At 43.0% G+C, this 27,802-nt stretch overlaps 8 protein-coding genes and 1 long non-coding RNA gene across 24 annotated transcripts in view; 3 read left to right on the top strand and 6 right to left on the bottom strand.

Moving 5' to 3' along the window:
- Nucleotides 1–11: 11 nt before the first annotated feature.
- LOC6498364 (DNA polymerase delta subunit 3) lies at nt 12–1,568 on the bottom strand. Its single transcript, XM_001962592.4, has one exon. It carries the CDS (start codon nt 1,493–1,495, stop codon nt 191–193), a length of 1,305 nt encoding a protein of 434 aa, XP_001962628.1. The 5' UTR covers nt 1,496–1,568; the 3' UTR covers nt 12–190.
- Nucleotides 1,569–2,715: 1,147 nt separating this feature from the next.
- Nucleotides 2,716–8,045, top strand: LOC6497172 (igLON family member 5). The gene is made up of 6 exons (XM_001962591.4): nt 2,716–3,049; nt 6,522–6,765; nt 6,828–7,183; nt 7,236–7,517; nt 7,576–7,647; nt 7,712–8,045. The coding sequence occupies exons 1-6, from the start codon at nt 2,971–2,973 to the stop codon at nt 7,801–7,803; spliced, it is 1,125 nt and encodes a 374-aa protein (XP_001962627.1). The 5' UTR covers nt 2,716–2,970; the 3' UTR covers nt 7,804–8,045.
- LOC6498363 lies at nt 7,820–13,281 on the bottom strand. 4 transcript variants are annotated; one of them, XM_014906607.3, is made up of 4 exons: nt 13,142–13,281; nt 11,227–11,901; nt 8,807–9,100; nt 7,820–8,751 (listed from the first exon to the last, which is right to left on the bottom strand). In XM_014906607.3, the coding sequence occupies exons 2-4, from the start codon at nt 11,794–11,796 to the stop codon at nt 8,452–8,454; spliced, it is 1,164 nt and encodes a 387-aa protein (XP_014762093.1). In that variant the 5' UTR covers nt 11,797–11,901; nt 13,142–13,281; the 3' UTR covers nt 7,820–8,451. The 4 variants fall into 4 exon arrangements, with proteins under 4 accessions (XP_014762093.1, XP_044572309.1, XP_044572311.1 ...); XM_044716374.1 differs by having other exon boundaries at nt 13,067–13,204; XM_044716376.1 differs by lacking the exon at nt 13,142–13,281 and adding an exon at nt 12,874–12,981.
- LOC116656012 lies at nt 9,968–11,220 on the bottom strand. The gene is made up of 2 exons (XR_004311041.1): nt 10,201–11,220; nt 9,968–10,144 (listed from the first exon to the last, which is right to left on the bottom strand). It is a non-coding gene; the product is annotated as an uncharacterized LOC116656012 (long non-coding RNA).
- Nucleotides 13,282–13,443: 162 nt separating the features above from the next.
- On the top strand, nt 13,444–14,491 carry LOC6497173 (dTTP/UTP pyrophosphatase). The gene is made up of 4 exons (XM_001962589.4): nt 13,444–13,590; nt 13,650–13,894; nt 13,949–14,095; nt 14,155–14,491. Exons 1-4 carry the CDS (start codon nt 13,501–13,503, stop codon nt 14,297–14,299), a joined length of 627 nt encoding a protein of 208 aa, XP_001962625.1. The 5' UTR covers nt 13,444–13,500; the 3' UTR covers nt 14,300–14,491.
- Nucleotides 14,492–14,715: 224 nt separating this feature from the next.
- Nucleotides 14,716–18,776, top strand: LOC6497174 (argininosuccinate lyase). The gene is made up of 3 exons (XM_001962588.4): nt 14,716–15,598; nt 15,836–16,236; nt 18,437–18,776. Exons 1-3 carry the CDS (start codon nt 14,854–14,856, stop codon nt 18,716–18,718), a joined length of 1,428 nt encoding a protein of 475 aa, XP_001962624.1. The 5' UTR covers nt 14,716–14,853; the 3' UTR covers nt 18,719–18,776.
- LOC6498362 (tetraspanin-6) lies at nt 18,701–21,219 on the bottom strand. The gene is made up of 5 exons (XM_001962587.4): nt 21,074–21,219; nt 20,862–20,973; nt 19,611–19,799; nt 19,383–19,553; nt 18,701–19,328 (listed from the first exon to the last, which is right to left on the bottom strand). Exons 2-5 carry the CDS (start codon nt 20,940–20,942, stop codon nt 18,843–18,845), a joined length of 927 nt encoding a protein of 308 aa, XP_001962623.3. The 5' UTR covers nt 20,943–20,973; nt 21,074–21,219; the 3' UTR covers nt 18,701–18,842.
- A 1,216-nt stretch (nt 21,220–22,435) lies between these two features.
- On the bottom strand, nt 22,436–24,837 carry LOC6498361 (CD63 antigen). 2 transcript variants are annotated; one of them, XM_014906606.3, is made up of 4 exons: nt 24,783–24,837; nt 23,855–23,945; nt 22,747–23,349; nt 22,436–22,683 (listed from the first exon to the last, which is right to left on the bottom strand). In XM_014906606.3, the coding sequence occupies exons 2-4, from the start codon at nt 23,921–23,923 to the stop codon at nt 22,609–22,611; spliced, it is 747 nt and encodes a 248-aa protein (XP_014762092.1). In that variant the 5' UTR covers nt 23,924–23,945; nt 24,783–24,837; the 3' UTR covers nt 22,436–22,608. The 2 variants fall into 2 exon arrangements, with proteins under 2 accessions (XP_014762092.1, XP_001962622.1); XM_001962586.4 differs by lacking the exon at nt 24,783–24,837 and adding an exon at nt 24,007–24,152.
- Nucleotides 24,838–25,120: 283 nt separating this feature from the next.
- The window catches only part of LOC6498360 (serine-rich adhesin for platelets), a 33,988-nt gene continuing 31,306 nt past the window's right edge, over nt 25,121–27,802 (bottom strand). For 5 of the 12 annotated variants that reach the window (XM_044716368.1, XM_044716367.1, XM_044716370.1 and 2 more), the window contains one exon: nt 26,337–27,569. In XM_044716368.1, coding sequence (XP_044572303.1) covers nt 26,686–27,569 — 884 coding nt within the window. In that variant the 3' untranslated portion in view covers nt 26,337–26,685. Of the gene's footprint in view, nt 25,774–26,336; nt 27,570–27,802 lie in introns of those variants that run through there. The other 7 variants (XM_032455060.2, XM_032455065.2, XM_044716373.1 and 4 more) reach the window with 4 other exon arrangements.

A 27,802-nucleotide genomic window follows, 5' to 3' on the forward strand; every position in this document is an offset into this window, starting at 1 on the left:
ATGCAATAAAATTCTTTTTAACAACAAATTTGATTGCCTTTTACTGGGAATTGTTCAACTTTCTTCGATTTCTAACTATAACTAACTATACTCTTCACAACTTCACAGTATTCTCGTAAAGAGCTGTATTTAAAAAACAATAAGATGTTATTAACCTTAACTTATTTAACATTCTGCTTCATGCTTATGACTACTTCTTCGAAAAGAAGTTCAGGATGCCAGCTTGCTTGGTTTTTGTTGCTTCCTTGCCACCTTTGGGGGCTGATGGCGGTGACTTCTTCTTGGCAGCCGGAGCTGCTGCCTTGGGAGAAGGCTTCTTCTTAGCTGGCTGGCTTTTTGAGGGCTTGCGCTGGGTAATCACAAATCCCTCCTCATCCAAGTAGGTTTCGTTAGCCGGCTCCGTGTCCATGGACTCATCGTCTACAGTGACGGGCTCTGCCTCGGCGGCCTTCTTGGGCGGCTGCTCCTCGTCTTCTGAATCGCTGATGCGCCTCCGCTTGGATGTCATGGGCTTCTCCTTATCGGACTCATCCTCCGAGCCAATCACCTTGCGCCTCATTTTGTCCAGTTTCTCCTCCTCGTCGGAGGACTCGGCACTCTCCTCGTCGAACAACTGGACGGAAGTGTTGGCTGCAGCTTTCTTCTTCGTTGGGGATGGCGATTTCTTTTTGTTTTTGGGTGACGGCTCTTTTTGCTTTGCAGTTGCACTTTCCTTTTGCGCGGGGGGCGACTTCTTGGCTCCTGGTGGCTGCTTCTTGAAGAAGTTGTCCATGGTACTCGATGCCTTGCTGGGCGTGGGTTTCACATCCTTCTGCTTGTTTCCCGCTGGGGCTGCTGTGAAGAAGCTACTGATGCTGCCCTTCTTGGCTGCACCCGCTTTGGAACTCGAGGCCTGCTCTTTGGGTGAGGTCTTCTTGGACTCTGGTGACACCTTCTCCGACTCCTTCTTGACCGCGGATTTAGATGGTTCCGACTTGACTGATGACTTGACCGTTTCCTGCTTAACCGTAGCTTTTGAGTCCTCCTTTTTCACACCATTGGTGAGGGATGAAGTCTTTTGAGCACCATTTGCGACTGGGGCAGGCTTGTCGACTCCGTTCACTCCAGCACGCGGCTCCACCTTGCCCAGTTTCACCTCCAGGTACTGCATGGGCTGGAAAATGGTGGCCGGGGACTTGGAGCCCCCGGCTATTTCCACGCTGTACAGCTGGGACTGGGCATCCTTCAGCTTGGACAGCCAATCCTGCAGTTTGCTTTCCTGCACCACAGTGAAGACCTCATCTTCTGATCCGGATTCAGATCCTTCTGTACTCCGCTTTCCGTGCACCAAGAATCTCTTCTCGAATTTCGTAGCCGGTTCCTGTTTCTTAATGTACTCTTCCAGGGTCTCGTTGACCTCCTTGTAGGGCAGCTTGTACTCCTCCAGCAGGTCGGTGACCATGATACGACGGTCGAAATCAATAAGACAATCTTCTAAAGCCTTTTTGAGGGACATTTTTATGTCGTTGTTTTCGTAAATAAAATTGCGCGAAAACAAGCGAGGCCGAGCTGCAAGCTCAGCTATTTTACTGCTAGATCTGGCTAGCTTGCAATTCTAGCTATTTATCGCAAGCTATCGATAGTTGACGCAACTACTAACCAAGTCAAAAGATTCTTAAAATTGAATTTTGAAAAGGAAAACTATAACTTTCTATAGGATTTACTAGAAAATCTTGCTATTTATCATGTTTATTATATTCTAGTAACACACCATTGCGTTTAGGGGAATCACCCTCTAATGGCCTTCGATCTGGCAACGTAAAGTACCTCATGACAAAAGCTTCTTGCTATATATTTAGTTTCTCAACGTATTTTCAAAACCTGGAATTATTTTTCATTGAGATTCACGATTTTTAATAAATATTTATCTGTTTAGTTGCCTTGTTATCCTTTTATACAATCTTTAACCTTTAATTCCATTAAAATCTTTTTAATAATGGATTATTCTTCAAATAGTAACATATATTCAATTTTGCAGAGTACCCCTAAATAGCATTCCTTTGAAAATAAAATGAAAGGAAATGATTGTCTAACATGTATTTTTCTTACTCCTTACCTGGTGAGGAAAACTTGCATATGCCAGCAAAAGATTTCCACTTAGGAAAAACAAGAAGAAACAGGCTTATTACCATCGTTATTGTTATTGCTATTGAAAAGCGCTAATTGTGCGCAAATAGAGAGCGCGCTGAGCTCACACGTGGAAACCGCACCTGTCAGTAAACTGCAAGCGCGGCAAAAACTGCAAAAGTTTGGCAGCAAGAGGCGAAGGTGCCCAGGGATGTACGGAATTTGGGGGTTAATTAGAATGGTCTTGGGAGCAGTCGAAAGGGAGAGTTGCTGGTGGGTTGGCAAGGAGATGCACCCTTTTCTCGGGAAATGTCACTTTCCCTCTGCACAATGTCACATGAGTTCATATGAGCAATGGCCAAACAGCAACAACTGCGACAAGTGTCACGTGCATATGAGAACGTTACGGCGGGCGCTTTATGAATGAAACATTCACTATTGCATACCTCGATTCTTCGCCTCCGGGGCACCCTGACGACTAGCCAGCCACCCAGTCGACCACCCACCTCATCCTCCCAACCGCAGCAGCACTAACACCCACCCACCCGCAGAGCAGCAAGGCCGCAGGACACATGCGCAACGCCATCGCCATTTGAATTTTGAATATGAATTTTGACACTTGATTATCAGCGCCATTCCGCAGTTCGCGGCCAGTTGCAAGAGTGTGCGGACGTCTCTCCGGCGATTGGCGGAAGGCTTTACCAAAAAACCGGAAAAAATAAATTCGCGTTAGTGCGGCGGAAGTTCAACTTGGGCCATTTGAGAGTGAAAGTGGAAAAAAGAAGGACCAAAACGGAAGGGGGCATTAGAAAAGTTAGACACTTTGGTCGGCCGCTGATGCTGTGAACCAAATTGCGGATTACAATGGGCTGCTCTATCACTTGGCTGCTGCTCCTGAAGTGCATTTACTTCAGCCTGGCCAGCTTCTCGGAGCTGAACAATTGTAAGTTGGCGCCTTGACAAAATCGATCTATTCAAATGCGAGAATGATTTCTTGAAGTATTGTTGTTAAATATTAGGCGTAGGAGGAGATGAAATCAAGTGTTTGGGTTTGAAAGGATAATAGATACTATAATAGATGATGGAACATAAAAGGGACATCAATCTACACTTCTAATCAGTATATAACGAAACAAAAATAGACAGTGTTCATAACTAATTTAATATTTTTCTAATAATTCATATATAAATAGTATATTTAATCATTGATTTCTTAATCTATCTTCAAGCAATACCACACCATTTTAGATTTGTAGAAAAGAGGATTAAGTTTTAGAGAAACACAAGTGAAAATCTTAAGATAGGAAATACCATTTTTCCGATTTAATTACTATCTAACAAGCTGCTTTGGCAACAGAAACTGTAACTGAAGAGGTTCGGCTAATTGACTCCATTTACCGTGCAAGTTGGCCGAAACAAAAGCGCCAACGAAAGCGTCATAAATAGCAGGGGCTTCGGCCCAAATGGAAGGCGGCCGGCAATCGGAAGTCCAACGAGTCCATAAGTGAATAAACTGCGGCCAACATATTCCCCAGACGACGGGCGCAGGACTCAGTCCGGGGGAAGAGTTACGAGGGCTAGCTTCCGCCAGGAAAAATGGTCTGCTCCCAGCCAGTAGAAGATTAGGGAAGGGAGGGAAAAATCAAAACAAATTTTCCTTGACTTTGGGGAGCCAAATACGATAAATATATCAAAATTTGTTGCTTAAATCAATGTGCCAAATGCAAAATAAACATAAATATTGGCAGCCAAGCCGCAGAGCGCGATAAGAAAGTGAGAAGTGAGCAGCAGCAGCTCCGACGAGGAGTGATGGCCGCCACCCTTGGCCATCCTGGGTGTCCATCCGACGTCCTACCACCTACTACCCCGGCACAGCGGGCAGGCAGACAGACAGACAGACAGTCGCGGAAAGGCGACGTTCTCCCACTTCCTATTGCACTCTGCGATATTTTATTTTTTTACTCGCAGTCGGTGGTTTCTGGCGCTGAAGTGTCGGCTCCTTGGGTGGGAGTACCAGGCAGGAGGGACTGCAGTGGGTTATTTTCCATTTCGCCATTCATTTTTTTGGCAGACATTGCGTGCTGATTGTGATTCGCTTCGCCTGCACTCGCCTGCAGACAGTTGGAGTGTCTAACAGGAGACAGGACATTCACTTTCCGTTTCAAGTTCACCGGCGTGGGGATTTCTAGGGGAAGCAGTTGCTTAAGCCTTGACAGAAATTAAATTTTCACAAAACAGTGACTGCAACTAACAACTCATCGTCAATTTCCTCTAATAAAATGCTCTACAACAATGCCATTTAGCGACTAAAAAGTTCATCACGAACATACATTACCTTCCAGGCACAAAAAAAGCATAATACTAGTATGCATTTTAACTAATACACTCAGAATAAAGTCACTCTCCTTTTACAATGTATTTAGTTTTTTAAAATTTATCAGAAAAGCTTTTAGCACAAAGCCCACCTCTGTGTTCTCAGTGGACATATGGATGTGTTTTATGGTTAAATAGCCCGACCAGCTCCTTTCTTCGGAATGTTTCAATATGCAAACATGCAATAGCCAAATTGCAATAACAACAGCCGGCAGGTGGCAGGCGGCGGGAACAACCGGAGCAACAATCCCAGAAACCATATCAACCGAAGGCAACATCAAACAATGGCGTCTCACACATTAAACGGCCGAAAAGAGCAACCCCAGAAACGGACCCAGGACCCAGACCCTGGACTCAGACCCAAACATAATCGCAAATTATAGGCTATATGGCCTGGCGTCGTAGGACCCCCCAATTTGATGCTAGTTTGGTGGAAACACGCCCTCACCCGCAGCGCCATCAGTTTCGGGGGCTTGAAATGGCTTCAAATGGTGGGGGGCAGTTACCACTGTAGAGGTGTAGCCAGGTTTTTACAATTTTCCAGGTACTAGCACTTCCCCCATCCCCAGACCACTCGGCTCCATTCGATTTTTGCATTTTTTCGGGTTATTATTTGGTCATAATTGTAATTTAGGTATTTGCTGTGTGAGGGGTGGTCTCGTCTCCCGGCCACAAAATCATGCTACTTGTTAGGCATGTGATGTGATTTCTTTTTTTTCTGGCCTGCCTGGCTCGGGCTCTGGCTCTGGCTCGGCCCATTCCTTTTATTTGTGGTCTGAGGCTTTTGTGGTTGGAGCCCCAGCGATTGGAAGGTGGCAGAATTTGAAAACTTGCGGTAGGCAGCCTGGCTGAAAATGATTGCTAAAGTAATGAAAAGTAACATCAGCCATCACCCGGCAATGATTTTGAACTTAGGGTATGGGGTTTGGACTGGGTAGACTTGGGAAAAACTTAATATTTATCTTATAACGAACAGAAAATCAAGAAACTACAAATATAAATAAAACAACGTATTCTTAAAAACCAAAAGATATTATTTGAAGCAAGAAAAGAAAGCTGAATTTGGGAACTAAGGGTATAGCCTCCAGATAAATGGGGCTTGGCTTAGAAACTATTCTATTATGGAAGATTTAGAATCAAAGCAGTTTCTTCCAATATGAGTTTTAAAAGAAGACTCTAACCTTCTACCTTGTAAAAGGTAGATGAGCTATAAGGTGAGTTATTATATTTTCGATTTGAGGCAGTAATGTGATATAGTCGAAGGATCTTTACTAAACTTTTAAGAGCAGGTCAGTTGATCAAAAATGGAATATATTATATAGACACTCCCACCTTTGTGACTACAAAAACTTAAAAGTTATCTCATTTTATAGCAAGGAAAGCCAAAATTTGGAAAGTTATCTTTAAAACTGAGAGACTAGTTCGCTTAGGAATGGACAAAAAAGCTTATATTGAATCAGGGTGGTCCTGATCAGGATATATACTTTATAAGACCGAAAAAGCCTCCCTCCCTTGCACAAAAGTATAGAAAAAGAAATGTTCTTAAATATGATTCTCCCCAGAACGAAGGTCACTCCTAATCAAATATTAATTTTCATAATTGTAGGATTATTAGCTGCTGGCTCGACTAAACCTTAACCTCCACAAATTTATGACAATTTAAAACATCCTGCAGGACTTTGGGGCATCTGGCAAGCATTTCTGGTAGGCCGTTGACATTCTGCAGACAGGGGCAGAATCGCGGGTGGAAAGGAACTTGAATAATTATCCTTATAATTGTGGATTAGGAATTGCCAATGTGCACAGGCAACACATTCAAAATGAAAAACACTTTTTTTAATTCAATTAAATTTTTGCGCCTCAGTTCCCCAAAATGGGACGCGCCAAATGCCACTCTCTAACATTTGCAAGCCTCATAAACCACCCCACGGTGGTGGCCAGCCCTCCTCCCGTCCCATCCCTGGTGTCCGCCCCATTTAGTCCCGTAATGAGGATAGCCATAAATGTCAACCAATTGGGTTTTGGTGCAATCTTCCTTCCAGCGGATCCCAAGTTCAGCGGTCCCATCAACAACTCGACGGTTCCCGTGGGACGAGACGCCCTGCTGACCTGTGTTGTCCACGACCTGGTTAGCTTCAAAGTGGCCTGGCTGCGAGTGGACACGCAGACCATTCTGAGCATCCAGAACCATGTCATCACCAAGAACCACCGGATTGCCATTTCGCACACGGAGCACCGCATCTGGCAGCTGAAAATTCGGGATGTTCAGGAGTCGGATCGCGGATGGTGAGTCTTCTAGAATCTTATAGGAAGGATAAAGTGATAGATAGATGTCCCAAAATCCCTAGGTACATGTGCCAAATCAACACAGATCCCATGAAGAGCCAAATGGGCTACTTAGACGTGGTGGTGCCGCCCGACATCGTTGATTACCAGACTAGCCAGGACGTGGTCCGCTCCACCGGACAGAATGTAACGCTGACATGCAGCGCCACTGGAGTACCACAGCCCACCATCACCTGGCGGCGCGAGGAGACCACGCCACTCCTGCTCACCAACGACGATGACCGCGAAATCTACAGCGTGGAGGGCCAGAACCTGACCCTCTGGCAGCTGCAGCGATCCCACATGGGCGCCTACCTGTGCATCGCCTCCAACGGAGTGCCGCCCACCGTGAGCAAGAGAGTCATGCTCGTCGTGAACTGTAAGTAGAGCCAAGTTAGTTATGCTATCCAGTTAAATATACTTGGGTTCAGTTGCGCCCACAATCTGGACGCGCTACGATACCATCTATGTCGGCGTGGGACAGAAACTGACTCTGGAGTGTGTGTCGGAATCGCAGCCGCCGTCTGTGAACTTTTGGATGAAGGACTCGGAGCTGCTGCAAGGTGGGTCCTATGAGTCCGTTACGGTAGACCACGTCTACCGGATTGTGATGCGAATCACCCTGCGTCCGGTCACCAAGCGCGACTTTGGAGAGTACAAGTGCAGGGCCAAGAACTCCATGGGCGAGACGGACCGCATCATAACAGTGCATCGTAAGTGCCAACAAGGATCTATCAGAATTATCCAAGAACTATAGTAACTTATTCTCAGATAAAGCCAAAAAGCACGGCCAGCACTCACACCAGACGGCATCCCGCGAGAACCAGTTTATAGTCATTGAAGGTTTGTTTTTTTCCCAAAAATATATCCTGTAAAGGACTATAGATTAATTTCCTTATGATTACAGAATACATTGCCAACTCAGCTAGGAGGAACCACAGGCTACTGGTCCTTTGGCTTATTTTTCCTTTTTTTGTCAATAAAGTTTCCAGTTTTTAATCAAAACACCTGGTGGTTTGTCTTTTAGCCACTTGTGAAGCGTGACTGCATCTTTATATTGCCTAATTCACAATTTAATATTAATCATAGACTTGGGTACATCAATTGTCCGATCAAAAGGGTAGAGTACTGCGGGTGAGAACATACACTGAAGGGTAAAATCAAGTACTTTGATTATATTCTTGTCTGGACATTCACTTTGATTTCGTGTTAGTTCGGCTGGCTAAATAAAATTCCTCTAAGACAACAATTACATTAGTTCGTCATACACTTTAAAATTAACTACAATGTGTTTAGTTATGTACAATTGAATGCGCTTCGGATCAATCTGGTATTTGACCCGAAACTCGTTCCACAACTTTACGCTTAACATAGAGGAGATTGAACTAAGGAGACGTGTGTTCCACAGGTGTTTGTTTAGAATAATGGATAGCTAGTAGCTACTCCCCATCGGTTACCTTCTTTCCGTATGTTTTGCAATAAATTAGTGTGATAAAAGTTAGTACTAGCTATGAGCGTGTCGAGGTAGGCTTAATAGTTTGTTAGTTGGATTGGCTTACAAATTAAGAGCGTGGTGTTTTCTTATTTTCTTCTTGTTTGTGAGGATGTGTTCGTGCACTAGCCTAAAACGGGTCTCTAGAACTACGCTCAACTCGAGCTTTCGTGGCCGTTGGCCACTTTTGAGGGCTTCTCCATATTGGGCACTTCGATGGCCGGCGGCGGCGTGGCGCCCTTCGCCTTGGCGAGAACATCACGCTGCTCGTAGATCTCGTTCACCAGCTTCTTCACAAACGGATGGTTGAACTTGCCCTCCGTGGAGTCGAAGAACTCCTGGTGCTTCAGCAGGCAGTTGTCCCGCTTCTCGTACTCGAAGGCCTGCATCACCATGTCCAGACGATCCAGATCCTTGACGAACTTGCTCTCGGCACTCTGTCCATGCTCGTACTCCTGCGGATTGAATGGGATTATTGGGGATGTCTCGGAGGATGTCCTAGAAACTCACCTCAAATAGCTCCATAATGCGCTTGCCTCTCGGCTCGATCAGCTTGCATATGTCCTCCATGGCCTTGAACTCCATGGCCCGCTTCTCGTCCTTGGACACTCCGCAGAAGGGCGTTATGTCGCCCACCAGACTCTCCGCCAGATCGTGCACCAACGCCAGCTCCATGCAGCGGATCTGGTTGAGGCCCTCGCTGCCGTCCAGCAGGAAGGTCAGCATGCTCATCCGGTACATGTGACCCGAAATCGATTCGCAATCGTTGACATCCCGCAGCACCCATCCAGTGCGCTTGGTGTGCTGTCAGAGGAAGGGAGGAAAGGGTTAATCACAATTCAATAAGGGCCAAAGATTACCCAACAATGTGTGAATGTTAGGAAAGGAAAATCATCCTCCACCTGCCACTCTAACTAATTAAAACCACTGACGAGGCGACGCTGGTGACATCGTCGTGGCCGGGTTGCCTCGTTGCACACATCAAGGTTGGTGCCCCTTGCCCCAGACCTTCAACCCAGGCCTGCCCACGGCGCCGGCGGCGGGTGGAGACTGTTGCTATTTGATCAATAAACGTTTTATTTATAGAAACCGGCGGCGGGTAGCAAGGTTCAAAAGACGTTGCTCGTCCATGGCCAATGCGGTTCGCTTCCCGTCCGAGTCCGATGCGAAATTGAGTTTCCCGTTTCATTAACTCCATGGTTTAATTAAAGTGCAAGAAGTCACTGCCTATGTATATGCGACGGTATCAGTGACTTATCAGAGCTAATTGATTAGCTGGCCTGATCGGGGTGTGGCCACGAAATGATTTTGGACTTTATCGGAGGACTTGGTCTTTTATCTGCCCCCCAGATATTGGTTTTCAGGAAAGCTCAATCGAACATGTAAACAATTAGGGTAATCTGATTAATTGCGTTATTGGGTAGTGGAAGGCTATCGACCAACAAGAGAAGCCCATTTAGTTCAGAGTTTAATGGCGAATTAGTTAGGAATCATCATTGGCAGATCGTACAAAATAATTACTAATCCGTTCCGCTCTGCTAAGAAAACATCTTGACATTCTACATTCTAGATTCTAGAATATATTATCACCTCAGGGAAGCCTTCACCCCTTGCGGAGCACCCCCAGATAGCTTATATACTTTGAAGGCCAAGATCAAAGTCACGCGTTGCTTTTCTTTTCATTTTGCCTTTGCACGCTCTATATGCAATTGGAATACTTTGTATATAGCTTAGATTATTCACAGAATTTAGAGAACTGCCTGGGGGGAAAATTTGGGTCTAGTTTGTGGGTCTCTGTTCTCCGGCGGACGTCAATGCTGACGGTGGGGACTCATTCCCAGTCATCCACTGGGAACAAAACAATGAAATTTAAACACAAATAAATATAATGTCATCATCCTCACGTGAGCTATTTCGCTTTTGCTTATTTGCAGTTTTTTGTAGAGAGATTTGGGGAATCGCAAAACGCAAGCCAAGTGGACGTGGGTCAAATTACAAGTGATTTGAATGCCTGGGCGAGCATGTCGATAAGAAAGAGTCCCGTGCCTAAGCTCAGCTGGGCTGATTAGATAAAAGCCTGATGGCTTTGGAGCGTGTGGACAGTGGCGTTGTCAGTTCTATGGCTTGCAACCAGCTGCCGAGTGTCTAGAGACGCCGTACTATCCAACTATATTAGCTAACAAACAACTTAATTCTCGATATTATATCTGTTCGAATATCTACATATATAAATATATTTCTTGGCAAGCAACTATACGAGTGCGTTCGAGGGGACAAGAGCAAGAGCGAGGCTGTCGCTGAAATTATACAACATTTTTGAAAATATTTAAAACAAAATAGAGCCCACAGGCAGAGAGCAGAGATAAAGTAGAACAGATTATTCGAAACGTAAATAAATACATTTTCGCGTCCTATTAGCTTTCGTTTTCACACTTTTGTTTATTTTCTGAGGGGCTCTGTTGGGTGGGACAAGGGAACAGTATTCTGATAAGGTTTAGGAAAAATTATGACTACTAAGGGGTTTCAGAAAACCATGACAACGCATGGAAAAGTCAAGAAACTTTCAAATAACTATCTATATAATAATACTTCTCGAAGTACTCTTTTCAGACCTCTTGAAACCTTGACATTCTCGCTGAAGGTTGTCTTGTCAGACTCCCTGTATCCGTAGTATCTATATGATCCCAAAGGCCAAATAGATAAAATAAATCCTACAATGGTTATGAGTAGGTGCTCATGGCCATGACGCCGCACTCGTAGTACAATTTTTGCGAATAATTCCACTTGACACGCGATTTCATAAAGATGCGGAGTAAGAGCCTGAAGCCAAATCAAAACACTGGGGGAGCCAACTCTAGCAGAAGTGGGAAAAATCGATGCACACACATGACGGGCGGGTGGATGGAGTGATGAGAACTGGTCTCCTTTACCTTCAGGTTGCCGATGAGCTCCATGAACTGGAGGATCTCCCCGAGTCCGGTGTTGAAGCAGGGCTTCTTGCCGGCACTGGCGGATGCTGAGGCCACGTCGTGGCAGGAGGCGCCCAGCCCGGGGGTCTCCGCCTCCTTGTCGCCACTGGCCGTGATTTCGTCCGGCTTGTGGGCTTGCAGGGGCTCCGCCGCCAGCGATGACATGGCGAACTTGGTGGTGGTCTGCTGCTGTTGGTGCTGCTGCTGCGTGGCTTTGGCCCGCTGTCCTGTGGCTGATTGCGTGTGAATGAAGCGCTGGATGTCCTGGCTGCGCTGCTGCAGTAGTTTTCCTACCAACTGCTGGGCTGACTGTGCTGAGAAACAAACGACGTGCGCCGACTCCGACTCTGAATCACCGTGACTGTGACCGTCCACGACAGAGTGTGAACTGTGACTGCTGCTGGCGCTGGCGCTGCCGAAGTTAGCTTGACTAGAGTGCTTTGGCGGAGCTTTGGCTGTAGCTGTGGCTGTGGCTGTGGCCGCTGACGTCAGGTAGCCCACCTGGCGGAGCAGCTGCTGCTTGGAGAACATGTCGGCTGTGAAGGTGAGAGATCTCGGAGAGAGCTGCGCGTGATCGTGGGCTACAAAACTGCAGCCAGAGTCAGACACGTGATGTGTGTGTGTCGTCTGCTAGGGCTGTGGAGAGAGAGAGAGAAAGAGAGCCAAGTTGATTACTGCCTCTTGTGAGTAATATTCGGGGAGGATTAAATCGCATGCGAGTTTTGTGATTACAGTTTGGGAGCCACCTAAGAAAGTGACTAGAGTAGTTTGAAAGCCACCGATTAATATATTTGGATTTTTTGGTACAGCCACTTTACTTGAAGAAATTATTGAAAATAATTCAATTTTAGCCACATTGGGAGACTTGTCTTTAGTTAATATTTATTCACTGAATTGTTTACTATTATTAAGTTGTCAAGTTAAGTATAGTATTAGGTTTCTGTGGAGTAATTCACTCTAAAATTAAATTTAAATGCATTTAAGGCTTGTTATATTTTGAAAATTTAAATCGTTTACACACTCTTCACTTGTTGAACTGTTGAAAGCGTTTCAAAACTAATTATTTATTGCACAAAAGCCATAATAACAAAACTTTATGGACCGTTCAAAGTGCAATTAATGACAGAAACAATAGAATCGCCTTATCAGCAGCCGACAGTCCAATTTCGCAGACATTCGTATAAACATAAACTCGAGTACAGATGGGGTGGAATTATTAGAAGCTGATACTGGTTGAGGACGGACTTTTAGTAAACTATTCTAGAATAGTTTGGAAAACTGGTTATGCAAGATACCTGAAGTATAACAGTACTTCACAACAGTGAGAACTAAAAGTCACCAAGAAAGTCTCATGAATCTTGAACTTTTTGGGGAAGACCACTTAGTTAGTACTACTATTTTGGTCGCTGCTGTTTTGTTGTCTCGTCGGCTACCTTGACACCACTGGGGGAGTGCAAGAAGTTCCGCTAGACGGCGGGAAAAACAAATATAGGAAGCGATTCCGCCGATGAGACAGGCACCTCAAGGTGATGATTTGGGTATTTGGCGGCGTGTGGCGGCTTGGTGTCTTGTGGTGGCAAAGGTGTGTGTGCGTTTTGTGGCACGTACGCCGACCGTTGCGCGGTTGTTGTTGTTGCCCGTTTTCATGTAATATCAGCGACTAGGTGCTCCGCCCGCCAATGGCGAACTAAAACCTTTAATTCGGCAACCCAACGCGACCAAGACCATCGACCGTCGACCGACGACGGCGCTGCTTTGTAATTAAGAATATAAATATCACTAAGCTAATATAGACACCTACACATTCAGACTCGGCACACGCGCACAACTACAGCAACAACAACAAAGCCAAGCAGAAATAGTTAGAATTACTAACGGAATTTATGCAACACCATCGCCTGCATTCTGCTGTCACTGGGGGCTTTTCATTGCTCCTCGCCCAATAGTTGAATCGGTCTCTCCGCTCTCGCCTTCTCAACCGACAAGCAACAAAGTTACGCGATCTTTTCTGTAATTCTATTTTTTCGCAACAAATGCTAGGTTTTCGATTATTGTTTTTTGTTCTTGTAACCGACCAGCTGCTGCCAGCCGAGTGACCGTTTTCGGATCCCTTGGAATGCCCGTGAACGGCTGACAGTGCGCCAGAGTGACCGTGCGTCGCATTCCTGAAATACCAAGCGCAGAACACCTGTTTTCGTAATTCGCACGTTTTGTTTGTAAATAAAGGAATTAATTATGTTGGCGCCAATCAAGCATTTGTTGGGCAACTACCGCATCGTCCTGGCCAGCGGCTCACCGAGGAGGCAGGAGCTGGTCACCATGCTGGTATGTAGCACCAGAAACTTACAAATCCTGAATATTTACGTAGATGGTTATCGTTGAAGGGCTTAAATGCCGAGCTGTGCCCCTCTACGTTCGAAGAGGACTTGAACCCGGACGACTATAAGGAATTCTCGGACTATATAGAAGCCACAGCCCTCGGAAAAGCAGAGGAAGTCTTCGACAGGTTAAGCGCCGCCGGGGACAACAAGAATCTGGTGGTAATTGCGGCCGATACAATGGTCACCTTGGGAAAGGAAATCTACGGCAAGCCCAAGGACCCCGCCGACGCCATCAGGATGCTTGAAAAGTACTTTCTTGATTGTTTTATAGTTTCAAAACTTAAACACTGTCTATTTTATAGTTTATCTGGAAAATCAAACCGCGTATTCAGCGGAGTGATACTGAAACATGCTAAAGGAGTTCGCAAATTCACGGATACGGCGGACGTTTACTTTGGTGAGCTGTTACCAGAACAAATCAAGAACTACGTAGATTCAAAGGATCCCCTGTAAGTCATGTAGAATCATATGTTGATCCTAAAGATTATAACAAATTTATTCCTGGCAGTGACAAAGCTGGAGCCTATGGTGTCCAGGGACCTGGAGGCGCCCTCATCCAACGAATTGATGGCGATTTTTACTGCGTCATGGGCCTGCCACTGCACCGGCTCTGTTGCGAATTAAACAAGTTATTTCTGGAAGACCTCTCCTAACTGAATTGTCAACGTCGCGCCCATCACATCCAAACTGCCTTAAATGTATGCGGCAACAAGCGTCAGAGGCTACTCACGACACGGTGACTTTAATCTCGGTTGATAAGCGTCTATATCTCTACGCCTTGGCGTAGGTTTGTTTGTTTTTTTTTTAGCTACAGTCAATTAAAAATAAAAATTTAATAACAGCGAGCTAAAATTATTTATGAGGGAGCAACTCACAGTGGGTGATAATAGTTTAAATTTACAAATTAAAGGTGAAATTTATGAATTAAAATGGCTATCAATAATTTCCATCACAAGATATAATTGAAAGTTATTGCTGTTAGTGTGCATTGTAATTTAAAAATTAAAAGTTTAAGTTTTAAAACCACTGTTCGCAGAGCGCTTTGACTTTCCCTAATCATTTACAATTCGTAAAAAACAGAGCAACACATTATTTTTAAAGATAACACGATTATATAAACGAGAAGAGTACAATAAATGTTTTCAAGAGCTTGCGCCAGGGAAGCTAGCTCAGTAGTCTTCAAACATTTACGTGAAAAGGACCGATCATGTCCCAGCAGACCCAGCAACCGGCCATTCCCAAGAGCTGCTATCAGTTGTGGGGTGGACGCTTTAGCCAGAAGCCCCATCAAGCTCTCCAGGCCCTGAACAATAGCCTGCCCTACGATTCCAGGCTCTACGCGGACGACCTGGACGCCAGTAAGGCCTATGCCGAGGCACTACATAGAGCCGGACATCTGGATGCCGCCGAAGCGGACAAGTTAGTAAAGAGTCTGGAGCTGCTCCGCTTCGATTGGGTTGAGGGAGGTGTGAAGTTCCAGCCCGGCGACGAGGACGTGCACACGGTCAATGAACGGCTGCTGGTGGAGATCACTGGCGAGCTGGGCCAGCGTCTGCACACTGGACGCAGTCGCAACGATCAGGTGGTTACTGACATGAAACTTTGGATGCGCAAGGCCATTCGTGAAACCCTGGGACGTGTAAGCCGTGTGATTGAAACGGCCACCCGGCAGGCGGAGGAGAATCTGGGCGTCCTTATGCCCGGTTACACGCATCTGCAACGCGCCCAGACAGTCCAGTTCTCCCACTGGCTGCTCTCCCATGCCTTTGCCCTGCGTGAAGATGCCAAGCGCTTGATCGAGCTCCGGGAAAGAGCCAATGTTCTGCCCCTCGGAAGCGGAGCCCTGGCAGGGAACCCCCTGGGAATTGATCGCCTATGGCTGGCGGAACGTCTGGGCTTTTCGGGAGTAACGCCCAACAGCATGCATGCGGTAGGAGATCGGGATTTTGTGGGTGAGTATACATCCAATTAAACGACAAAGGATCGACCACTCAAGTCATTTCAAAGTCGTCTATACTGCCAATCGAGTTCTATTGATTTCTTATCAGAAGATGACTTGGTAAAGATTATATGGTTAGGAGACTGATAAGAGTTATTAGTTGAGTTGGATTGTTATGTACACTAAAGAATATATATTAATTTTTGTATTTCAATCACTATATATTAAAATATTTATCTATCTTTCCCAGTGGACTTCATTTACTGCTGCTCCTTGGTGAGCCTTCACCTCTCCCGTTTAGCCGAAGATCTCATTATCTACAGCACTAAGGAGTTTAACTTCATTCGACTGGACGATAGCTTCTCCAGTGGCAGCAGCCTGATGCCACAGAAACGGAATCCCGACAGCTTGGAACTTATTCGAGGTATATCTGGAGTGATCACTTCAAATTTAACGGGAATAATGATGACTATCAAGGGCACTCCGTCCACCTACAACAAGGATCTTCAGTTCGACAAGGAGTATTGCTTCCAGTCCTTTGACAAGCTGTCCCAGGTCCTTGAAGTGACAGATGGAGTACTGCAGACGATGCAAGTACAGCGGGATGCGATGGAGTCGGCGCTTAGTACGGATATGTTGGCCACGGATTGGGTGAGTTGATGAACTACTCGGTATATAACCAGCTTCAAAGGGTATTATAATGTTGGTCAACGCATGGAAAGAGGCATACCCGACCCTACAAAGTATCTACATTCTTTATCAAGATTGGATCTAAAATATTTTTCAATATTTTTTGCAAAATTTTCTGGGGGGTGCCCTGCAAAATGAATGGTTGGTCAATATCGGTCCCTGCGAAGGCTATATCTTGGCCAATTTCCATCCGATTCTTGAGCGAAGTACCTTAAACGATTTGTGAATAGATTCTCCGTCAATCTGCATCAAAATCTAGAAACAAAATATTTTTTAGATTTTTCGTCACATTTTCTGGGCTATCCCCTTCAAAATTCAGAAATTGCATGGGGAGGCCAATATGACAACCTGCCATAGCCATATCTTGGCCAATTTCCATCCGATTCTTGAGCGGAGTACCTAAAGCGATTTGTGGATAGATTCTCCGTCAATCTGCATCAGAATCCAGAAACAAAATATTTTTTACATTTTTCGTCACATTTTCTGGGCTATCCCCTTCAAAATTCAGAAATTGCATGGGGAGGCCAATATGACAACCTGCCATAGCCATATCTTGGCCAATTTCCATCCGATTCTTGAGCGGAGTATCTTAAACGATTTGTGGATAGATTCTCCGTCAATCTGCATCAAAATCTGGAAACAAAATATTTTTTAAATTTTTCGTCACATTTTCTGGGCTATCCCCTTCAAAATTCAGAAATTGCATGGGGAGGCGAATATGACAACCTGCGATAGCCATATCTTGGCCAATTTCCATCCGATTCTTGAGCGGAGTACCTAAAGCGATTTGTGGATAGATTCTCCGTCAATCTGCATCAGAATCCAGAAACAAAATATTTTTTACATTTTTCGTCACATTTTCTGGGCTATCCCCTTCAAAATTCAGAAATTGCATGGGGAGGCCAATATGACAACCTGCCATAGCCATTTCTTGGCCAATTTCCATCCGATTCTTGAGCGGAGTACCTTAAACGATTTGTGGATAGATTCTCCGTCAATCTGCATCAAAATCTGGAAACAAAATATTTTTTAAATTTTTCGTCACATTTTCTGGGTTATCCCCTTCAAAATTCAGAAATTGCATGGGGAGGCCAATATGACAACCTGCCATAGCCATATCTTGGCCAATTTCCATCCGATTCTTGAGCGGAGTACCTTAAACGATTTGTGGATAGATTCTCCGTCAATCTGCATCAAAATCTAGAAACAAAATATTTTTTAGATTTTTCGTCACATTTTCTGGGCTATCCCCTTCAAAATTCAGAAATTGCATGGGGAGGCCAATATGACAACCTGCCATAGCCATATCTTGGCCAATTTCCATCCGATTCTTGAGCGGAGTACCTAAAGCGATTTGTGGATAGATTCTCCGTCAATCTGCATCAGAATCCAGAAACAAAATATTTTTTACATTTTTCGTCACATTTTCTGGGCTATCCCCTTCAAAATTCAGAAATTGCATGGGGAGGCCAATATGACAACCTGCCATAGCCATTTCTTGGCCAATTTCCATCCGATTCTTGAGCGGAGTACCTTAAACGATTTGTGGATAGATTCTCCGTCAATCTGCATCAAAATCTGGAAACAAAATATTTTTTAAATTTTTCGTCACATTTTCTGGGCTATCCCCTTTAAAATGCGGAAAGTGCATAGGGAGCACAATGTGACTCCCTTCGAAGGCTATATCTTGGCCAATTTCCATCCGATTCTTAAGCGGAATGCCTTAAACGATTTGTACATCAGTTCTTTATCAGTCTGCATCAAAATCTAGAAACGAAATATTTTTTAGATTTTTCGTCCCATTTTCTGGGCTATCCCCTTAAAAATTCAGAAATTGCATGGGGAGGCGAATATGACAACCTGCGATAGCCATATCTTGGCTATCCAATTTCCATCCGATTCTTGAGCGGAGTACCTTAAACGATTTGTGGATATATTCTCCGTCAATCTGCATCAAAATCTAGAAACAAAATATTTTTTAGATTTTTCGTCACATTTTCTGGACTATCCCTTTTAAAATGTGGAAAGTGTAAGGCCAATATGACCCCCTGCGAAGGCTATATCTTGGCGCAAAATTATTATTGTTGTTTTAAACTGAAATCATTTATTCCAATCTCGCAATATAAACCTTTCTCATGATTATTTTTGTTGTATGTTTCAGGCCTACTATCTTGTTAAGAAGGGCATTCCCTTCCGCCAGGCCCATCATTTCATTGGCAAAGTGGTTTCGCTGGCGGAGGAGCGTGGAGTGGGTATCACCGAGGTGCCACTGGGAGAGCTCCAGGTGATATGCCCCGCCTTCGGATCAGACATCGCCAGTGTGGCGGACTATGCCAATAACGTGTCGCAGTACGACGTGATCGGCGGAACTGCCAGCGCAAGTGTCGTGGAGCAGCTTCGATTACTTAAAAAGTTTGCCAAGGAATTGCGCAAACAGTCCTAGGACCGAAGCTTTATTATTTTTTCGTTTCGTTAACAAATTAAAATTTTTAAATTACAAACTGATCTCTTTGGATGTGCTTTAGATTTATGTATATACTGGTATGAATAAATATGCCGCAGAGGGTCTAGTTCACGCTGGGACTCTGGGGTGTGTAGGTGTAGGGCTCCTGGCTGCCCTGTTCGCCGTTGCCCAACTGCTGGTATCCGGTGACTGCCGAGTTCTGGGGCGGGGCCATCTTTCCACCGGAGATGAGCACGCCGAGACTCTGCTGCAGTTGCCAGCGACGGGCCTCTCGGATGGACTTGTTGCGGCGGAGAGTCTTGGCCAGCATGAAGGCACAAAGAACGCCCAGAAGCTGGACGAAGGCCACTGTGGTGGCTCCCGTGGCAATCAGCATGGAGCTCTGTGATATAATGAAGTCCATCTTGTTGAAGCAGCCAGAGATGGAGGGCTGCAGACAGATAGCCTCAGTGGCGTCGATCTCATATTTGGGCGCCTCGCCGCAGCAGGAGTTGGGGACAACTACGTCGTCGGCAGGCAGGGTGAGGTTCTTGTTTGGTGGATAGTAGTCCTTCCAGTCTTCGGGCTGGTAAACGCCGCAGCACTTAAGCTGTAAAATCTCCATTGATTAGCTAAATCCAAATAGTTATTTAAATAAACCTACTTCAGACTGCATTAAATCCACACCAGCTTTCACATAAGGATCGTTGTTGTATTCGGACATGGCTTGGTACATGGTGCGGATCAGCATTCCCTTCACCTGGGACTGCATCACGAAGGCGGCAATAGCTGCGGACACCTCCAGGATGAAGACCAGGAACAGGCAAACACCATACTGAAATGGAAAATGACATCAATTTTATTTCCAAAAATTAATGTTTATTATCCTTACCAGGTTGATCACCATCACACTCTCCTTAACGGCTCCATAGGCGCCCAGAGTGGCCACAGCAATAAGAATGAAGCCAATGGCAATGAGCAGGGCCGGGGGCGACGAAAAGTGTCCATCGATGAAGAGGCTAAAGTCTCCAAAGATCGTCTGAATCGTAGTTCCCACCATGATGAGTAGAATGGCGGTCAGCTAAGGGAGGAGGGAGAAACCATTTCATGTCACAACAGCTCAGCTTTTCGAGTGTGAATATGTGAGCAGATTTGAAGCGATGATTTGTCCTATATTATAGGACAATCCCTATATCCCTATATATATAGTATATATATATAATCCCTATATAATCCCTATATATTATAGTATTTGCCAACTAATACCCCCTTTCATGTTATATGATATTGTGCAACGAGCAATATCTTGCCTTAAAATGGAAAAAAATTAAGATGTGAAATGATTACTTAAAATTATAATATAATTTGTATTGCAAAAATCAAATATAAATATGTCGATAGAAAAAGGAATACAAAGTATGGTTTTTGAATAATTAATTGTTGACTTGATTCTATATTTTTTCTGAGTGTATGACGAAATAGTTAGCTGTTGTTGACCAACAACAAACATCCCCTTCGATTTTTTAGTTGTTTTGTTATAGTCATTAGTCAATTTGAAGTCTAAAGTAGCACAGATTTTGTTTCCGCAAATGCATATTGACTGTAATGAATTTTTCCATTATCAGAATCCAACATATACATATTTTGGGAGCCACTATCTTATCAAAATGGAGTACATTTTATAGATTGACTGAAACTGAGGAGAAATAAAGATTCCAAATATATCGATCTAAAATAAAAGCTTTTAGATGGGCCAATTAAACTAAGTATTCGACTCAATGAGTTAAAAGGTATATCTTAGATCACAATAATGGTGATATAATTATCTCAAGTGTTTTTAATCTTATTCAAACAAAGCCCGCCGAAAAAAGGAAACCTGACTTTGTTCTTGACCCGTTTCTCTTTACTTAATATTCTTAAATATTATTCTCTTTGCTCTCATATGATTTCCTATCAGCGATATACGTAAACGCAAAATGATTCACAAAAAAACCAAAAACAAAACCCACACCCACACAATACCAATGCTGATAAGAAATACGGTCTATTTGATAAAAATGAAACACGCAGAAAAAATGAAAAATGACTCAAGATGGCGGACTGTGAATCACGGAGTTTGTAATGCCCTGAAGGATCAACTCACCGCAAACATAAAGCTCACAATAATGAGCATATATTTGGCGCACCGCATTCCAGAATTGAGCTGCAATTCCCGATTCGCCATTGTGAAATTTCGAATTCTCGCTGGTATTAAGCTGAAATACGTAAATGTTTAAGTAACAGTCACTTTCCGATATGAATATAGTATATTAGTGACTTTAATAGGCCACCGACCGCACACGAGCAGTAACGTACTTTAACTTTTGCTAGTTACCCGTGAACTGAGCGGGGACCTGTGTGGCGGAGCTCTGAACGCAATCAGCGAACAGGTCTCTCCTCCGGTGACGGGTCGGCCGCTCTCCCACGCTCCGGCAGGTGTTGTCTGGCCGTACCACCCCCCGTTCCGCCCACTCATTACTACACATGAAGAAATATTTGATTTTTTGGGGTATATTATTCCCAAACAAGTTCTCATTCTGCTTCAAAAGCCTTTGCCAATTCAGTACCTCAGAGTTTTTTATTTAATAATATAAAAAAATAAATATAATATAAATTGAATTATGGACACTTTTTATCAATTCCTGATGAAATGTTTATTTATATTTCAGGACAACAGTGCGTATGAGTGATTTTTTTAAGCTTCTATTACGTATGTGAAACACTGTGCGTATGATTGATTTTTTTTGTCATTTTCTAAAATTAGTTTCTCATATTTTTCTCTCTGTGACTTCCAATAGCGGGAAAACTTTCCAAGAGACGCTTATCAGGCAGCAATTGTTCATATTCTTCCAGTTTGACAAATATAAGATAAGATAATGTTTTCCTTGTTTTTATTAAGTGAGTATTTTGCAATGAATTGAATTACTGAAATCGAATATTGGAACTTTTCGATTCTGCTGGAATAGCGTTAATGGGGCTAAAACTAATACCAACTACTAATTTACTTCTATGTCTTCCCCGCAATTACATTTACATATATGCATTGCTTTTCAAGTTCACTCCACAAGGTCGCGGGCTCAAATCGAGTATATTATCGATTTGAATTCATTTTTCAGTGAGTCAACTTTTATGGTTTATCGATTTTTTAATCGGGCTGCACTTCCGAATAGTTTGAATTATTCACGAGTAAACACAGGTGTGTTCACTTGTGAGTATTCTAGTTGTTTGGTTTCTTTTTGGAAGCAATATGAACAAATGTAGCGATGGCGTACTTTTACGTTATAGAACTATTCAATTTCAAAGCTTTCAGATTTCAAAGATTGTAAAAATATTAAATATATTTAACAAATGGAAATTATTCGAATATTGTTCAACCGAATCAAATATTAAGGATATAAATCTTTGCTAGAATTATTTTGGTGTTATAGTAAGACGCATTCATAAAATAAATGAAATCTTTATAATCGATGAACTTTTGTTTTTTTTTGTATACAAATACTATGATTTTTTACTTATTTGTGTACATGGTGAGACAGATTTACAAGTGCAGAATAATGCACTGAATTTTATTGACTTCGAAAGCTCATTCGATAAGATTGGCTTTGTGGAATTCAGCCAACAGTAACGCAATAATAAAGATAAGCCAGAAAAAAGGCACAAAATAAAAAGTATTTTGTCTTTAATTTTTGAAAGGTAAATTCTTAAGTCTCTCTAACTGAATTTACCAATATTTTATTTATACAAAGCAATATAAGCAGAGTAATAGACAGAAGTAACACTATGGTTCTAGTCAAGCCTTAAATGTATAGATCAGCACTGGGCTCCTGTCACGAAACTCTTACAATTGAGTTCTAGATGAATCCAGTGATGCCGTTTCGGATTTTGATCTCCCGAGCTATGTAGCATGCGAAAATGACGCCAAAGAACTGCAAGATAGAAATTGGATATAAAGTTAAGCATTGGTAGTGTTATTTTTTGGTAAAAGTTACCTGTAGAATAGCTATGACCACGCCAGCAGCCCCCAAGCTGACCGCGTGCGCGGCAATGTAGTTGGAGAAGCCTCCAAGACAGCCGTCGGAGTGGAGGTTATCCGTACTTTGCACAGTATTGGTGCACGTAAGGGTGCCAACCTGTCCTACTATGGGGGTGCAGCAAGAAATGGGCAGTTCTCCTGAAGGGAACCTTTCTTTCCAGTCCATGAAGTTGGTAACGCCGCAGCAGTCGAAACTTCGCTGAACATCGTCCCAAAGGGCCGTGGTCGGGTTTTGGGTCTCGTTATTGTACTCTGCCATTGAAGCTTTGAGCGATTTTCCGATCAGTTCGGAGGCGTCATTACGCAGAACGTAGCCGCTGATGCCGGCAGCGAGCTCCAGGATAAAGATGATGGCCAGCATGATCGAGAAGCTCAGCACCAGGCAATAGTTCTCCTTGACGGCTCCCCAGCATCCGAAGAATGAGATCACGATGATAAATGAACCAATCACGATCAGGAACGTGGGGATCGAGAAGAACTTTCCGGCCAAGAAGAGCTCATATCCAGTATAAACCGCTCCAACTCCGGCTCCAACAGCTATCAGAATAATACCCGTGATCTGGAAATAAATCATTTATTATCATCCAAGTTAAAAATTCGAGCTTCCTCGAAATATTTTAAGAAAGAATTTCCTTTGCTATCTATAAGATAAAGTTATTTTGGGAATATATACCCAATACTAATCCATTAAACTAAATTTGTTTATTTGGTATTACAGGCACAATTTAATATTTGATAAGATAATAATATAATTCAACGGGCATATTGGCTTAAAGTTAATTAATAACATAGCATAACATTAAAATCGATCGAGGAATAAACGAGGAATCGAGGAATTTTTCATTTAACTTTTCAAAATATTATTGAAAATAATATTGGTATTTGACTAATAACAAATACGTCTAGTAAAATTTTCTAGATAAATTTAGGAAAATATAATTATGAGTCTGCTAAGTGATTCCCCTGATCAGTTTTTACTATCTAATCTTTCTTTCCAATTTATCGCTTTAGTTGACCTATGGCTGAATGACTCATTCGCGCAAAAGACCAATTCTAAAACTTACCAAAAAGATCAAATTAAATCCAAATAGGGTGTACTTCACCGCATTGGCACTGCCAGTTAAGAGAGACATCGTGCTTAAATTGTTGTAATATCTGTAAAATAGAATATAGTTTCAGTTTAATAAAATTCTCTTAACAAAGAAATTCAACTAACTTTTACGTGGTCAGAAACACAACCTGCTCGAAACGATTTCAAAAGTCAAGTAAAGTTTTGTGCAGACTAACGGGGACACCAAGGAAAGTTTCATTTCTAATCAACATTTATATGTATGTATATATTTTTCTTATCAGCAAATGATAGCGCATTCTGCTTTTGTTTAAGCCAAATGTGGTCAGCCTACTGATGTGTTTGTTGTGGTTTTTGCTGATGTTGCCGAGACGAAGACAAGATAAACAAAAATTTGGAAACCGATAAGATAAAATCAGGCAAAAACTTTGCATTTTTTTTATTTACATATAAAAATATATTGATTAATTAGTGTAATATAATTTCATAGGTAGTGTAATATAAATGTAATGGAAATAAAAGGATTTTTTTACTTCTTTTCAATAGAGGCGTACCATTAAATATTAATGTTTAAAGCCATTACTCCCTGAAATTGATTAGAAAATGTGAAACTGCGATCTAATGCATTAGCAAGGCCTATAAATTTTGATTTGTTTGATTCGGTTGTTTTTTGTATTGTTTGATAGGGAAGCCATCTGGCCAAGTGTAATCGCTTCACTTATCAGATCGGTGACTCATTCGTGTGTCATAACCCATTGCCAATAATTATTACACACTCTACGAATATTACTTCGCACTTTTTTAAAATAATGTGTGATTTTTAAAGGTATCCAGTATGCACTCAAAAATTTCAATTTGATAAAATAGTTCTATTTTTATGGCCATGGCACTTGTGCTGGATTTTAGATTACTGCTCTACTTACCGCGCAGCAAGAGGACAATTTTTAATTTGACGTGACGGCGGTTGGACAACAACTGAGAGCCGGCTCGCTCATATAGGATTATTTGGTACGAGAGACTCTTCAGAACCCCGCCGCAATCGCGTTTGTTGGTATGAGTTTAGTGATAAAAAATTAACGTACTAGTGTGTGAAGAAATACTTGGCTGAAAAGCTGCGAAAAAGCTTTCCAACGAGCTACATAGTAATGCGAAAAAATAATTTTTAATCTCGCCTCAATACCCCATTTTTTTTTTTTTGGATGAAAGTAGGTTCTTGTAATTGAAACAATACTAAGAAAGGCCATAATGAAACACAGAGAAATTTATGAAAAATATAAATGTAATTTAATTTTTATTCACTTTTTCTTGTCGTATACTAAATGCTATCGAAAAATATATATGAGTATCATTTGTTATTTTTAGTGTTTAGTTTTTAGTTTTCATTTTGGGGATTTGCTGGCATAATTTTTAATACTTGAATTTCGAGTGCAATGCCAAAGCGTTGGGGTGAGCGTGTGAAAAATGTGAGGGAAATGCGAACAGGAACTGGAACTGGAACATTCTCAAAGTCACATTCTTATTTGGGGTCGAACATTAGACAATCAGTTAATTTACCCTTGCCAACTTTGGGTAATTATTTTGAAATTTTTCTCACAGTGCCCGAAAATTTCAAAAATTACCATTAAAGTCTTATCGAATCAGGGGGATGGTCGTTCATGTGTTAGTGGCTAATTGCATAAGTATATCAATAAAATTATTATTTAATGTTTTAGTAGTTCGTTGCTTCGTCGGAGTTGCCATCATTATTTTCTATCCTTGCCATGGCGATCGCGTTGATGCCTACTGGCTGCAATTGTAGTCGTTGTCAGGCTGTGCACATGGTGCGGCTGCTCCCGGTGGCCATGTCCCGATCCGTGGTGCTTGCCACTTCCGCTTCCGTTATGATGGTGTCCATTCAGTGTGCTTTTACCGTGTCTGCAGAAATTGAGAAAGGGTTACAAATTAGTGTTTTGTGGTGAATGGCGAGCTAAAATATTTTTAATATATTTTCTACTATTTTATCGTTTCCAAATTTCTACTTCAACTACGGAGATCCAGTTGCTAAAGAAATATAGAATAGAGCAAGGCATAATGTCATTGATGTCGTTTGGATTGGAGTTGTGCTTCGTTTTTTGATTAATTCCAATTTCATTGATGAATTCGGTTGATCTTTTTCTGGTTTCCAGCAACATGTTCATAGTCAGTTTTAGAGTTGATTCTACTGATAGAGTGGAGCGAGTTTCGGTTTAGTTAGAGATTAAATAGAGTGAGTTTGTTAATTGCCAACAAACATGCAAGCTCAGACCAAAGTTTAGTTGTTATTGAAACGTAAAAACCATATTAGTTGGAGTTTTGGATAAAAGTTTGATTTCAAGGCTACTTTGTGGGAAATTAATAAAACGCTTAAATCATAGTTGGAGAGATTACACTCTTCCAGATAAAACCAAACATGCAATACTGGGTGTTAGGAAAGAAATCAAAATTTTGAAAACTCTTACGCTGTGAAATGTAAAAACAGAACCAGACAGGCCCTTTTTGTGCTTGAGTGCTTTGGCCGAGTTTTGAGTTTTGTGTGCGCTCCAAAATAAATAATAATACACGAAATAAACATCTCTTGCACGTCAGTAATGGTTTGTTTTGTTTTGCTTGGTTTAGTATTAGTAGGGAACACAGTGGGTGGGATTAGACGGCAGTGGGATATAGAACTCAATCGTGCATTTGGGATTATTTTGGGTGTGACTTTGTGACGAGATCCTTGCCGGTGCAAGTACATGTGTGTTTTTGCTGATTTTTGGTTTCTTGGGGGTGCTTTAAATTCGATCTCGAGCTGAGCGATTCCAGCGCTGACTATGAACATGTGCAGATGCCGAAGGGCTGGTGGGTGGATACGCTGCTGCGAACCTGCCGCATCTTGAGGCGCCTCGGCCAGCCTCCCAGCCGACCGCCCGTTCTTCTTGCCACCGCCCCCGCCGCCGCACCGCCGCCAAAGAGCTGGGCATGATCGTTGCTCAGATTGTTTTGGTACGGGCGCAGCAGCTTGTCCAACTTGGCCGGACTCTCGCTGGTGGCATACAGCAGGTAGTTGTCGTACACATGGCTGACACTCGAGTTGCGCTTGGCCGGCAAGTAGGGCATAAAGGCGAAGCTCGAGGTGGTCGACTGGGTGGCCTTCAGGGATGGCTTCCGGCGGCCCACACTGCGGCACTTCAGCGTAGACTGGTTGGAGTAGCTGGGCGGAATCATCTCCAGCTTGGTGCGGTACTCATAGCTGGGTGGCTGGCCAACGGGCACGGGGATGAGGGATCTCTTGCGCTTGGTACGCGGTGGAGGCTGGGGAGTTTCCAGAGGAATCCCCTCCATCTCCTCGATACTGGCATAATCAGCCTCGATTTCGGCCTCGGGTTCAGTAACCTCCTTTTGGCCCCTTTCGGTTACGTTTTTCGCGGCCTCCTGGTCGTCGGTTTGTGTATTGGCTAAATTCGTTACGTATACGTACGTCAGTTCGTTGTGCGATGTCGGTGGTGCTGATGCCGAAGTGGTGGTTGCTGTATGGTGTGCTGTGGTTTTCGATGATTTTTTAGCGCTTGATGTGCTCGTTGTGGTTGTTGTGGACTTTTTGTGTGGTGTCGCTGAGTCATGGCTGCTGCGACTCGATCGCGTCTTACTTGGACGGCTGCTCTCGCGGGTGCCCGAAGTCGTGTGTTCACTGTGCCTAGAGCGACTGGAGTGATCTGTGGAGGTAAAATGGGAAATTTTTAATAGAATTTTTCTAAAGGATTAGCGATGAATAGAATTCCACAGAATAAATTTCTACTTAAGTTATTTGTTTTAGACTAAACTGTGTGTAGGTGTGGGTGTGAAAATGTGGATATTTAGTTCATCAATATTTTGTTTAATCACTGATTTTAAAGCCTTTATTTTAGGCTTTTAATGTCTATGAAAAACTACTATATTTTGTTCACAG

The sequence above is a fragment of the Drosophila ananassae genome, chromosome 3R (assembly GCF_017639315.1).
Source record: "Drosophila ananassae strain 14024-0371.13 chromosome 3R, ASM1763931v2, whole genome shotgun sequence".
Taxonomy (NCBI): Eukaryota; Metazoa; Arthropoda; class Insecta; order Diptera; family Drosophilidae; genus Drosophila; species Drosophila ananassae.

Coding starts and splice junctions, on each gene's coding strand:
- LOC6497174 (XM_001962588.4), top strand. CDS start 14,854: ATGTCCCAGCAGACCCAGCAACCGGCCATTCCCAAGAGCTGCTATCAG. Junction 15,599..15,835: donor AGGAGATCGGGATTTTGTGG/GTGAGTATACAT, acceptor TATCTTTCCCAG/TGGACTTCATTTACTGCTGC. Junction 16,237..18,436: donor ATATGTTGGCCACGGATTGG/GTGAGTTGATGA, acceptor TGTATGTTTCAG/GCCTACTATCTTGTTAAGAA.
- LOC6498362 (XM_001962587.4), bottom strand. CDS start 20,942: ATGGCGAATCGGGAATTGCAGCTCAATTCTGGAATGCGGTGCGCCAAA. Junction 19,800..20,861: donor TTGTGAGCTTTATGTTTGCG/GTGAGTTGATCC, acceptor CTCCTCCCTTAG/CTGACCGCCATTCTACTCAT. Junction 19,329..19,382: donor TGGATTTAATGCAGTCTGAA/GTAGGTTTATTT, acceptor GAGATTTTACAG/CTTAAGTGCTGCGGCGTTTA.
- LOC6497173 (XM_001962589.4), top strand. CDS start 13,501: ATGTTGGCGCCAATCAAGCATTTGTTGGGCAACTACCGCATCGTCCTG. Junction 13,895..13,948: donor GCCATCAGGATGCTTGAAAA/GTACTTTCTTGA, acceptor TCTATTTTATAG/TTTATCTGGAAAATCAAACC. Junction 14,096..14,154: donor GTAGATTCAAAGGATCCCCT/GTAAGTCATGTA, acceptor TATTCCTGGCAG/TGACAAAGCTGGAGCCTATG.
- LOC6498364 (XM_001962592.4), bottom strand. CDS start 1,495: ATGTCCCTCAAAAAGGCTTTAGAAGATTGTCTTATTGATTTCGACCGT.
- LOC6498361 (XM_014906606.3), bottom strand. CDS start 23,923: ATGTCTCTCTTAACTGGCAGTGCCAATGCGGTGAAGTACACCCTATTT. Junction 23,350..23,854: donor GATTTAATTTGATCTTTTTG/GTAAGTTTTAGA, acceptor ATTTATTTCCAG/ATCACGGGTATTATTCTGAT. Junction 22,684..22,746: donor TGGTCATAGCTATTCTACAG/GTAACTTTTACC, acceptor TCTATCTTGCAG/TTCTTTGGCGTCATTTTCGC.
- LOC6497172 (XM_001962591.4), top strand. CDS start 2,971: ATGGGCTGCTCTATCACTTGGCTGCTGCTCCTGAAGTGCATTTACTTC. Junction 7,184..7,235: donor AGTCATGCTCGTCGTGAACT/GTAAGTAGAGCC, acceptor ACTTGGGTTCAG/TTGCGCCCACAATCTGGACG. Junction 7,518..7,575: donor CCGCATCATAACAGTGCATC/GTAAGTGCCAAC, acceptor ACTTATTCTCAG/ATAAAGCCAAAAAGCACGGC.
- LOC6498363 (XM_014906607.3), bottom strand. CDS start 11,796: ATGTTCTCCAAGCAGCAGCTGCTCCGCCAGGTGGGCTACCTGACGTCA. Junction 9,101..11,226: donor AGCTCATCGGCAACCTGAAG/GTAAAGGAGACC, acceptor TTCCTCTGACAG/CACACCAAGCGCACTGGATG. Junction 8,752..8,806: donor GCATTATGGAGCTATTTGAG/GTGAGTTTCTAG, acceptor TTCAATCCGCAG/GAGTACGAGCATGGACAGAG.